The sequence below is a fragment of the Sarcophilus harrisii genome, chromosome 4, assembly GCF_902635505.1.
Source record: "Sarcophilus harrisii chromosome 4, mSarHar1.11, whole genome shotgun sequence".
Classification (NCBI taxonomy): Eukaryota; Metazoa; Chordata; class Mammalia; order Dasyuromorphia; family Dasyuridae; genus Sarcophilus; species Sarcophilus harrisii.
The window spans coordinates 23,475,343-23,488,474 of NC_045429.1; the positions used below are offsets into that span (position 1 = coordinate 23,475,343).

General features: G+C 44.7%; 1 protein-coding gene across 3 annotated transcripts in view; it reads right to left on the reverse strand.

The window, feature by feature from the left end:
• Window positions 1-13,132, reverse strand: part of SCP2 (sterol carrier protein 2) — a 70,834-nt gene that overhangs the window by 20,891 nt on the left and 36,811 nt on the right. Inside the window, exon 12 of one of the 3 annotated variants that reach the window (XM_031969098.1) lies at window positions 8,218-8,383. In XM_031969098.1, coding sequence (XP_031824958.1) covers window positions 8,218-8,383 — 166 coding nt within the window. Of the gene's footprint in view, window positions 1-7,315; window positions 7,573-7,752; window positions 7,779-8,217; window positions 8,384-13,132 lie in introns of those variants that run through there. The other 2 variants (XM_031969101.1, XM_031969100.1) reach the window with 2 other exon arrangements.

Below are 13,132 nucleotides of genomic sequence, written 5' to 3' on the forward strand. Positions count from 1 at the left end.
GTAGGAAATGCAAAGCCCCTGGAGATCTAAGCAGGGAGTATCGTGACAAGCAGACTCAGGTGACAGAAGACTGGCAAGTTTGTGAAAGACCCAACAGAGAAGAGGCAGGATGGCACTCAAACAGCACAGCAAAAGCTCACAGAAGTCCAAATGAGGCAGAGGTAGAGAGACCAGATTTTAGTAAATTAGGGGATGGGAGGGAGAAGGAAGGATGAAATATAATTCCAAAGTCTGAGGCCTAAGTGACTAGGCCAATAGTGGTACCTAAGCCAAGATACAGGGAGGAGGGGACAGGGGGACAGAGTCGGGTTGTATGTGAGACTCCAGCAGAGACAAGAATAGATTAATAAGGGAAGCATGAAGTTTAGTATTGTGTGCCCTGCACTGTACTGAGAGCCAGGGCTACAAGTAAAGCTCACAGGGAAGTCCAAGATGCCCACTATGGAAATGACCAGAAGTATCACAATGGGCTTAAGACCAAAGAGGCTAACATGAAGGTCACCAAATGGAACCCAGTGACATAAGAGGTGGTAACTGAAGTTAGGGGAGAGTCCAGGAGAAGAGGAAAGAGGAGAAAAGTGAAGCTGAAGACAGTCAGGTAAACAAACCTAAGTGCAAGGAAAAGGAAAAATCAAACCAAAATAAGGGCAGAGAAGCACAGGAAAACCATGATAGAAGAGTATCATAAATCCAGAAAGATAAGGAACAAGGGGGAATGACTGACAGCATCAAATGCAGCACCAAGTCGGAGAACATGATATTCACTTGTAAGTCCTCTGTGACTAGGAAGAGCTACTGGCCCAGTCCCTTAAGCCTCAGCCTTTGGAATTATATGGCATGCTTCCCTCTCCCTCCCATCCCCACCATCTAGCAACCTCTAAAACCCATTACCTCGACTTCTGCCTAACTGGGACTTCTGGGACTTTCTGCCTATGTTACGAATGCCATCCCTGCCTCCCTCCCTGTCGTCCACCTCTTTTCCAGTTCGTCTTTCACATAACTGCCAGAGAACTCTCTGTCCCACAATAAGGAAGGAAGCCAGAATGCAGGGAACTGAGAATTCTTTCTAAAAGGCTGGCAGGAAGAAGCAAGATGGCACAGTGTGAGAAAATTTAAACTTGGGAGTCAGGATGGACAAAGGTTTGAATCTCACCCCTAAATTTACTGGCTATAAGTGATAATAGGCAGTCACTTTTTAAAGTTTCGGTTTCCCCATATTCTCCAGGACAGTATCTGTCGCTCCAGCTGCTGAAAGGTTCAAACAAATGCCAGAATGTGCCTAATGAGCAGCAAGCCTAAAATGCTACATAAAGGTCAGCTAGTACTGGAAAGGGGGGAGCAGTTGGGGAGGAGTTGTAACAAGGTCAAAAAGAAGCGGGTCTTTTCTCACATTTGTAAGTAGAGAGGAGTCAAAAGTGGGAAGAATCTGAAATTATAATAAATATTACAGGATAAAAATTCAAACCAACTAGAAGAGTGATATTAAAAAATTAAGTGGGTTTTTTCCCCCTTAAACAGACCACAGTTTCGAAATATGTCTGTTCTTTTATACTTGGCTAGTTCCCCTACTTAAAAATAAAATTCACATTTTCCCCAAGAGAAGTTATACTGCCCAAGCAACACCCAGACCCGTTCAAAGCTGGTTGAAAAGAAGGAAAGGTCAAGCTGCAAGACAAAATTCTCTGAAGATAAAAGAAACAGTTTTGTTCTGGTTTGGCTTTCTTCTTTAAAGACAATTTTACAATTTTACTGGGAGAGCAGAGCTTGGACTCAATGTTCTGATAATCAAAATGCAATTATCATTATTGCTTTACAGCAGAAATATTTACTGTTCTTCCCCTAAGTAATAAGTGATATTACATTTAAGCCAGTGATAAAATAAAACTTTGATATGGAAGAAGAAATCTTTCCAATGACTTTCCTTGGCTAGGAAAATTCTAAGGAAGAAAAACAAAATTAAGATAGAAGACAGATAAGAAGTCCTCAAATGCTGATGGATCTTTCCTCTTGGAAATGTAGCTTGGGCAAAAATGAGCTTTCCTCCAATTCAATTAATTACAAAAAGAAATCATCACCTCCACAAAAGCCAGGCAAATGGCTCATCGACAGTAGAGATGTGCCTAAATGGCAAGCACCAGAATGGCTCCCTGTGAAATGCTACCAGAATCACTCTGGAACTATTGCTTCTCTCATACTCAGACTATTGAATTCCTTGAAACTTAAGATGATGTTTGTGGACTGTGACCAGTACAGCTCACAACCTTCCCATCAAGGCCTTCTCATCCTGTGCCATTTTTGTCCCCGTTTTCCTAAAAACCCTCCTAAAAGGCATTTCATGTTAGTGGCCCTTCGGGCTGTCCATCAATGCCTTCTCCCTCTTCTTCCCTACGAAACTGCTTTTGTCCAGTTTGCTGATTCTTTAATGACATTGTGCTAAGATGCCACCACTGAATATACACCGTCCCCTACGCAAATTCACCATAGTGAGCAAGAAATAGGGAAGGGAAATCATTTCAAGGACTTGCGATCTCAGCAGAGCTCTGCTTTTTCACGTGTGCAGGAGCACACAGATCCCTGTTCAGCAGCTGAGTTAGCAGCTGCCTGAGGCTTGCTTAAGACTAGAGGCAGAACCTGAATCCAGGTCTTCCTGACTCAAAATCTAGCTCTCTAGTATTATACTATGCTAAAAGTAGGAGATGTTATCAATGGACACCAGGGAAAGGGAGTGGTCCAATCAAAGACCTGGAGGGAGGCTAACCACATGATGCACAGAAGCCTCAAAGGCAAGAAGGGAACAGCCTAAGCAGGTCTGGATGAGTTAAATCTGCACCCACGGAGGGAGGATCTCTATGCTGACAAGAGCATGAATCCACTCAAGTATCAATGTAAGCAATCTTTCTATGATTATTAAAACCACAGCACCTGCCACTCAATGATTACATATGTTTATGCTCTAGTGTTTATCTTTATCAAGCACGTACAGGTCATATCTGTATTTATGAATAATAAGCAGCAAATCTAAGGAGCAAGTAATAGAAAAACTAGGCAGAGACATTTTCCCAGAATTTCCAGCCAGAACCCTTGGGTCTAACAAGCTGACATACCATATAAGAAGTCAAATCAACAATTTCCTGAAAGAGAAGAAAATATTTATCGAACAGAATAGTGGGATACAAAAAAGTATAACACTCGGTTCTTGCTCCTGGAAAAATGCTATTAGAAAAGTAAAAAACACAAAAAGCTAAGCAAACACACAAACAACAAAAAACCCTCAAGAGAAATGAAATTTCCAAATTTTATAAGGTCTGGGTAGGAAGTTAGAACAGGCTAACATATTTTATGCAATTCACATTACTGAATTCATAAAAAAAAAAAAAACTGAGCAATAGCCTATTAACCTCTTGTCTCTAAATGTCCTTTACATTTTGACTAAGAATAGACCAACACTGGAAGTTCATCCCAATAAAAGTTTACTAATTCGGAAGAATTGGTGGATAAAGGAGTCAGTTAAAATGTTTTTGAAGGAAAAGAGTTTGTTTTGCCTTGAAGTATCTCCAGTAATGTGAATTAATAGAGTAGTGCCTTAAATTCTGTATAAAATTTCTATTTACAAAAGCCATACCCCAATTAATAAATGGTTAAAGGATTTGAACAATTTTCATATGAAAAAAATTAAAGCTATTTCTAGCCATACGAAAAAATATTCTAAATCATTATTGATTAGAGAAATACAAATTAAGACAAGTCTGAGGTACCACTTTACATCTCTCAGACTGGCTATGATAACAGGAAAAGATAATGATAAGTGTTGGAGGAGAGATGGAAAAACTGGAACACTAATGCACTGTTGGTAAAGTTGTGAATTGATCCAACCATTCTGGGAAACAATTTAAAACTATATCTAAAAGGCTTTCAAACCGTGCATACTCTTTGATCCAGCAGTGTCTCTACTGGACCTATATCCCAAAGAAATTCTAAAAAGGGGAAAAGAGCCCACATGCGCAAAAATGTTTGTGGCAGCTCATTTTGTAATAGCAAGGAACTAGAAATTCAGTTGGGTAATTCAGCTGGGAAATAGAAATTTAACCCCTTAGTTGGGTAATGGCTGAATAAGTTATATTCATAACATATGAATGTTATGGAATATTATTGTTCTGTAAGAAATAATGAGCAGGATGATTTCAGAAAAGCTTGGGAAGATTTCCATGAACTGATGCTGAGTGAAATGAGCAGAACCAAGCGAACATTGTATACAGCAACAGCAAGATTATGTGATGAACAACTTTGATGGACGTGGCTCTTTTCAACAATCAGGGGATTCAGGTCAATTCCAATGGATTTTGGATGGAGAAAGCCATCTGCATCCAGAGAGGGGGCTATGGAGATTGAGTCTGGATTACAACATGGTATTTTCACCTTTGTTGTTGCTGTTGTTTGTTTGCTTGGGGTTTTTTTCTTTTTTTTTTTTTTCCCTTTCTTTCACCTTTTGATTTGATTTTTCTTGCACAGTATGATGAATATGGAAATGTGTTTAGAAAGTATACATGTTTGACCTATATTAGACTGTCTGCTATCTATGGGAAGGGAAGAGAGGGAGAAAAACAGTCAGGTTTAGGTCTTTGCCAGATCCTCTGCCAAGTGCTGGGATACAAAAAGAGGCAAAAGAAGCTTTCTCAGAGCTCTAATGGGGGAGGCAACAAGCAAACAGACACACACACACACACACGATCTGAAATGATCTGGGGCTCTTCAATAAACAAGTAAAAATGACTCTGAATACCAGTAGTTACTCTGTAAAGAGAGATTTCAGAATGTTCTAAAATCAAGGATTTGTGAAATCAATTCCTTTGACACATTTTTACCCTCCCTATGTTAAGTGAATCCTTTCTCCCACTCTCCTCCTGTCAGACTTACACTAATTCTGAGTTAGTGCATTTTAATGAAATGAAGTTTATTATTACTTGGTTCCTGGCTATGTATATTTCCTAGTCTGGCTTGATTTGCCTCAGAATGTCTCTCCCCCCATTTTCACTAGTTCTTCCACTACCCTCCTCCTCCTCAGAGTCTTTCCTGATTTTTCCCAGCATCACATGTGCTTTCTCTTTATTATACAGGAAGGAAAAAAGCTATCTATTTTCTAAAGCTGTGATTCCTTAAGCTGGTGCTTAAAAGTTATTCATTAAAATTCTGTCTAAATATTTCTTCTAAAATAATATAACTCCTGCCTGGGACATAACACACAATAAATATTCACTCAAATGATGTGATGCTGTGATGATGTGACCAGCTCGATGCTGGTTTTGTTTGTTTTTTACTTTGAAACAGCTTTCCATATTAAAAAAAAAAAAAACACTCAAAACTCTACAGTATTAAATTGTAACTAATTTTTTCTGATCAGCCTCAGTTTCAGTCTAAACCTTTATTAGTTCTTATTTTTCTGGATTATGTCACATAGTTCTGGAGCAAGAAAATGCTAAAACTGGACAGAGAATTATGTAGTTGAGGGCTTTTGTATGAATTTATCATTAAAGCCACGTCACAGGTGTTCTAGAGGATTCAAAGATAAAAAAAACACATAATTTAGTGGGCAAAATAAGTGATTAAAAGGTATTACCTGGCATTTAGAGGAGAGAGCAAATGTGATGTTGGGAGAGATCAGGAAAGAGGAAGAGTAAGAGGAGGAGGAGAAGGAGGAGGAGGGGGAAGTATATGTACTGGTGAAAATGGGAAGAAGGGCATTCTGGAGCAAGTCAGGCCAGATTGGGAAATAGCATAGCTTGTGATTGATGGGTCACATGGCCAGAGACAAACTGAGGTCCAGATGCTGGCAGATAGAATAGTCAGTGATGGAAGAAAGCTTCAGCAGAAGATGGAATCAGGCTTCTCTGGCAAGTAAGAACACAGCCAGTGGAGAAAAGTAGAAAGGTGCCCTTTAAACTAGGTCAACCACCATGAGATTAAATACTAGTTGCCTTAGGACAAGATGTCTATATTCTGTGCATGTGTCTACTTGTCCATGGTTCCCTAGGAAAACTTTTCTGGAAGAATAGATGCTCTCATTAGCTGAGCTACTGAATAATTTAGGATACTAGCGGTCAATGGCCTAGAGGGGAAGAGACCTCAAAGGCCAATTTAGGCAAACTTCCTTCCCACCCTTTCAGAGAAGGAAACTGGGACCTTTAGAGATAACCTTCTTATCTAAGAACAGGGGGTGTCAGAGGCAGGATTCGAGCCCTCTGACCCCCCGTGCCCATCCTTTCCTGCTGCTGCTTCACTACTAGCCTCTGACTTGGAGAATGAGCTCTGGCCATCTTTTCTTGCTCCTTCCCTGGTCACTGTCTAACTTGGCAGGTCACAAAGTCCCGGGCACACCTACGTTGGCACGGTCACAAAGCCCGAGGTACATCCTCCTCACTGGATCCTCATAACAGCCCAGAGGGAGGTACTCAATGTCAAGACTAGGGTCACAAAGGCTCTGAGAGAACACATCATGTGAGGAGCTCCACTGAATCCCGGACCTGATCTGCTCCATAGGTTGCCTCTAACTGCTCCACGGAGCTCCTAAGAGATAATTCCAGCAAGATAAAAACAGTGTTGCTTACTGAGGCCTGCAGAACTTCCAAATTGACAATTTCTAACCAACTAATTCTGCCTGCACAGACTTGAAAAAGAACACACAAGTGCGTACCAAGGCCTCTTTCAAATGAAAATGCCAGTAAGTCCTTTAGGAAAAAAGATCCTTCAGATAAATAACTATAAGTACCAACATTCTAGCTAGAGGCTGAGGTCATTCATTCTCCGCTATAAAGGACGGCAAAATCTGGGGGATATAAGACCAGAAAAGTCGATAAAAATCTATTTTTAAAAAAAGAAGCTGCCCTTCTCCTATTCCCTATGTTCATCAAAGAAGGATGAACCTAAGTGAGGACAATGACCTGGAGAAAGCAATAACTCAGTACTGAGGAGCCGAGTTCTAGTCCTGGCTTCTTCTGTAACACCTACTCAACCTTAGTTTACTAAGGACCTTTGAACTGAAAACTCCAAAGGTCTTCTCTCGTGCTGCCGGAGCCTGCTGATCACTTCCTTCCCCAATGCCCTTCGGACATTCCTCCTCAGTCCCCTCTATGCCCGGAGCCCCGTCCCGGCCGCCTTTGCTACACTTGGGGAGCTCCTCAATCCCCAGTCATGCAGATGGCTCCCAGGTGCCGGTCAGTCCCACACCCACATCACCAGGCACCTCTTGGAATACCCCCCCCCACTTCCCCATACTTCCATCACCGCGGCTGACATCACTGCTCCATTGGCTTCCCCTCACCTGCCGCCTGTGCCGCAGGTCGCCAAACATCTCACGCATTTTCTCGTATGAAGATCCCCTTTCTCTCCCTCCCACCTTCCCCACGGCGGAACCGAAACCCCCATCACAAACCGCGTCCGACCCTGAGCCTTAGACTGCAGCCGGACTCGGGCCCCTCGCGGCTGCCGGGGACCCGCCCGTGGAGTCCCGCGGCTCCCCGCGCTCCGCCTCCCCGCGCTCCGCCTCCGGCCCTTCTCCGACATCACTGCCTCCGGCAGGCAGTCGGGGGAGCCAAATGACCTGCCCTCGGCCACTGCGCGCTGCCTGCCTCAGTTTCCTCATCCGTAAGGCGGGCTGGGGAAGGACGTGGCCGACCCTCGCAGGATCTCTGCCAAGAAAACCCAACTGGGGCCAAAAAGAGCCGGACACCGAGACAGCGCCCCAACCGGCACCCCCACCTGCAGGGCATCCTCCTCTCCCTCCTTCTCCCCCCCCCGCGCAGGGAGCTCTCGATCCCTCTCGGGGCGGGCGGCTTCGGGGCGCTCCGGCTCCATTCCCGGCTCCCCAGGGACCCGCCCCCGGGACACACCCCCTCTGGCTAAGGACGGCTGCGGCTTCTTCCCCGTCGCTTCGTGCACCGGCCCCAAGGCCGGCGCGGGCCCCCTCCCCCCCGACGGCCCGGCCCCCGGCCCCCGGCCCCCTCCCCCTCTGCGGGCCGGCTCCCCTGCGGGCCGGCTCCCCGACGGCCCCCGGCCCCCGGCCCCCCGGCCCCGGCCCCCCGGCCCCCGGCCCCCTCCCCCTCTGCGGGCCGGCTCCCCTGCGGGCCGGCTCCCCGACGGCCCCCGGCCCCCGGCCCCCGGCCCCCGGCCCCCGGCCGGCGTAAGGGCTGCACTCGGGCAGGAAGCCGTCCCCCGCCCTCTCACCTGCCGGCCAGCGCGGCGTCGTCCGGGAAGCCCATCCTGTAGAGGGTCACGACGACGGCTCCTCCGAGGCCCAGGTTATGCTGCAGCGCGACCTTCGCCCCCGGAACCTGCCTGGGGCCCGCCTCCCCGCGCAGCTGCCAGCAGAGCTCCGCGCACTGCGCCAGGCCTGCCGAGGCAAGCAGAGACACCGAGCGCGCATGCGTCAGCCAGGCCTGACCAGTCACTCAAGGAGCGAGCGAGCCAAGCGCGCGTGCCGGCCCGAGCCCAGCAAGCCTAGTCCGGGACCCACCTCCGAGCGAGAGGAGCTTCGGCCCCGGGCCTGGGGGGGGGGGGGGGGGGGGGGGGGGGGGGCATGGGAGCCAAAAAGACAGGTCCTGAAACCTACCCTCCAAATATAGGGCTCCATTCCAGGCTCAAACCTGGGAGTCATCCTCCACTCCTCCCCGTCTCCGCCCCTCCCCCCTTCCCCATAGCCAAGCTGCCGCCAAGACCTGTCAGTTTCACCTGCAGCATCTCTGGTCAGTTTCACCCTCAGCATCTCTGGGATGTGCCGCTTTCTCTCCGGACGCCGCCCCTCCCCCCGAGCAAGGCGCTCATCACCTCACCAGCCTCCGCTCAGTGGTCCCCTATTTCCAGCTGATTGCTAATTACTCCTCATGTTCTCTACAGCATGGAGTCCACATGAGCCCCAAATCTGGCCTGCTTACTTGGGGCCCGGGCCTATTTTCCCCGACCCAACCCATGGCTTTCCGTTTGTCATTTTTCTCACTCTTAGAGAAGCTGACAGCAGGTGGGAAATCTAGTTCCTTTAGCTTTTCCATAATCTATGCCCTCCCTCCCTTCACTCTCCAAGAGGGTTTCCGAGTAAACAAGAATTTGCTTCAGAGCTCTTACCTGGGGGAATAACAAAAATCAAAAGCTGACCTCAGAAATCTACTTACCAAGAAATCCTTCCAGCCAGTTACTAAAACACAAAATATCTTTAAAACAAGTTACCTTTTGTTTTTATTTTTTCTTTCTATTTATTTCACCTTCATGAAATAGTTTTTCTCCCCTAAGCTTGGGGACAGGGGTGAGGTTCAGAAATGCTGTCAAAACATAGTAATATCCTACAAATGAAGAAGGTTCTTTATTTGGCTTAATCCAATCCCATTATCTAATAATGGAAAAGAATAAATAAATTGTAACATAGCGTACACCCGTGTGGAATAGAGAGACAAGGTAAAGAACTTACAGGAATGTATGAATTCTTTTTCTGTATTTAATTTTCATGATTTTTGTGTCTCCTCTATGATCTGTATAATATGCACAGGCTCATATTTACTGAGCCTTGACCAGTTAGAAACATATTTAATTAACCTGAGCTGATGACACTTAACAGTATTTGGCATTTATTGATATTTAGTCTGTTAGCTTGTTTAAGCCTGAAGGCCTGATTTTGTGTTTCCTAGAAATCAGATTTCCCTGAAACCTTCCATTCCAATCTCTCCTGATAGCAACAACCGATTAGACCAGGGGTCCTCAAACTACAGCCGCGGGCCAGATGCGGCAGCTGAGGACAATTATCCCCCTCACCCAGGGCTAAGAAGTTTCTTTATTTAAAGGCCCACAAAACAGAGTTTTTGTTTTTACTAGAGTCCGGCCCTCCAACAGTCTGAGGGACAGTGAACTAGCCCCCTATTTAAAAAGTTTGAGGACCCCTGGATTAGATGCCTCCCCCTCCCCTTCTCAATGCTCTCTTACTTGTGATGTAATCTCTTGTATAAAAGCTGTATATTTTTACTACTTCTTTAGCCCTCCTACCACGAGCTTTCCCTTTCTTATCTCATGATGGGATGGATGACATCCTCCAGAGGTTTTCAATAAACAACTTTTAGGTTTTCTATTGAGTGATCTCTGAGTAGTCATTTTGGGTAAGGGTCTTCTGCATCCCTCACACTACACTATTCAATTTCCTTTCTTATTGTCAATATCCATTCCTGAAGTTTGGTCTACTGGACAAAGAATAGGCCTCTTATACCCACTGGCCATGTGATCCTGAGCAAGTCATTCTCAGAGCTCCATCAACTATCTAAAACTGAGATGTAGTGAAGACAAGAGCTTGACTTGGAAGGGGAAGTTCCTCATCTGAGGCACCTTACACTGAGAAAAATCACAGGTCTAGTCCAAAAAAAAAAAAAAAAAAAAAGACATTGATTCACTTAATTGAAAAACTTTTCCTAAACACATACCTACTCTCCTAAGTAGCCTGTAGGGGAGTGTTATGAGAGATGCAAAGATGAACCAGAACCCCAAAACATAAATACCTCCCTCCTTCCCAGCTCTTTTCCCTCCTAAACGTTTGTTCTCTCCCCCTACTAGAATGTAAGCCCTTAAAAAGAGGAACAGTGCTGCTCATTACAAGGCCTAACACACAGCAGTGCTTAATAAATGCTTCTTCATCCCTTCATTCACAAGTGAGGAAGTAGAAGAGTGCTGTAGGTATAGACAAGGGCACAGAAGAAGGTGAGTCCAGGACGTATCTGGGGCAGCCAAGTCATAGTGTGTTTGGAGTTTACAGTAGGTGAAAGAAGGGACTGTGAATTAGGACCGGAAAGTCTGGTTAGCTGGAGAGCAGGATCCTTCAACTTCTTTGTATCCTGAGCACCTTGGGCAGTCAACTGGGGAAATCCCTTTCTCAGAATATTTGTAAATACACCAAAAAAAATACAGAGGATTACCCAGGGAACCAAAGTTACTAGAAACATAAGGGTGCTTTCCCACCCTTATAAGGGCTAAGGTTAAAAACCCCAGATCTAGAATACCAGGAGTGGGGAGCCCAACTCTTAGGGAGGGAGGTACAAGCAGAAATTTGGGAGTAGGCCATGGGTGAGGTCACCATTGTAAATCAGAAAGCTTCATCTCATTTATTTGAGGAAAGAGGGGCTTTGACAGGCTAGAAGATGACTACATTATTCCAGATAAGGCAAAGAAAGCTGAACCAGGTTGATGTAAGTATAAAATCAGACTGCTTAGTTCTACCAACTGCTCCATCTCTTCAACAAGATAGCTTGGCTCTTCAACAATGAGATGAACCGAATCAGTTCCAATAGAGCAGTAATGAACTGAACCAGCTACATCTAGGGAAAGAACTCTGGGAGATGACTATGAACCATTACATAGAATTCCCAATTCCTCTATTTTTGTCCACTTGCATTTTTGATTTCCTTCACAAGCTGATTGTACACTATTTCAAAGTTCGATTCTTTCTGTACAGCAAAATAACAGTTTGGACATGTATACTTATATTGTATTTAATTTATACTTTAACATATTTAACATGTATTGGTCAACCTACCATCTAGGGGAGGGGGTGGGGGGAAGGAGGGGAAAAGCTGGAACAAAAGGTTTGGCAATTGTCAATGCTGAAAAATTACCCATGCAGATATCTTGTAAATAAAAAGCTATAAAAAAAAAAAAAAAGATAGCTTGGGGTTGAGTAGTGGGGGGGGGGGGGGGGGTTGGTCTTCAAATGCAACAGAAAACCCAAGCAGAAAATGATAATCACTATAGAAGCAAAACTAGATTGTGGAGCATATGACATTTTTTTTAACAGATTAATCTTTCTTGTGTATTTCTGAGTTTATTTTTTAAAATATGCCAATAAACCTGTCTTCACCTCATGAAAATGTATTTTTTAAAATGTGGCAAATAAATATGGAGGAAAGGCAGCAAGGACCATTAAGAGTCAATATAGCTTTATCAACTACAGTATAAACCAAATTACCTTAATGTCCTTTGTGATAGGGTTACTAGGCTTGGAGATTAAGAGTAATGCTGCCTATATAACTTAGTCAGATTTGTGCAAAGCTTCTTAAAAAGTCTCTTGTGATATTCCTGAGGAAAAGGGAGAAAGATGGGGGCTAATGATGGTCTGAGTAGCTGGGCTCAAAATAGGCTGAAATGAAAAACCCAAGAGAAGTCATTAAAATCAGTTTCTATGGCATGCCCCAGGACCTTATTCTTGGGCCTGTGCTATCCAAATTTTCATTAACAACTGAGTTAAAGAGAAGAAAAGCCAATGGAATTTACAGACAACAGAGTCAGTGCCTAAAGAGATCTCAACGGGCCACAGCACCCTGAGTTGAATCTATTAAGGCAAAATTCAACAGGGATCAACTGAAAATCTGAGTTTCGGTTCCAAAATTCTATTTCCCCAGGATAAGAAGAGGGAGTCTTGGAGAGACAAAAGCTCACCTGAAAAAAAAAACCCGGGGATTCACTAAGACTGTGAACTCAGTATGAGCCAGCACTGAGACGGCAATCAAAAGGTATTTCTATGAAAGTAAGGAAAGCATCATGGCCAAGCCTGAAAGGCAACCCTAGTTGGAACAAACAGAGGACTCTGGCTTTGGCTCCTCACCAGCAAAGGGAGGGGCTCACATTATATTGCCTCTAAAGTCTCTCCCAGTTCTAACCCATGACCCAAATAGATCATTCTAGTTCCATTCTGGGCAACGTATTTTAGGAAACACATTAATATACTAGATAACACTAAGAGAATGGCAAGGAAGTTGTGGAAAATGCTTCAAGGTCACAAAAGAAGGAGCAAGTAACTGAGGAGTAGACCAGGGGACAAGAAAGATATGTCAGGTCTTTGCAGGGCTATTATGGACAAAGAGGATGACCTTTGGCCTGGCCCTCATGAACAAAGCAAGAGCAACCGGAGAAAGATTTAAGGATAGACGTCCTAACCAGAGAAAAACCCAGAGTGAGACAGCCTGCCAGAGGCCGGCAACAAAGGTGGGAATAGCTGTTTCTGAAAGGGGAATTCTGTTCCCATACAGAAGGGTCTTAATGGCCTCTAGAAGAAAGTCCCTCCAACCCAGATGCTGTGATATCATCAAAAGGAAATCCAATCTGTTTTAAACATTCA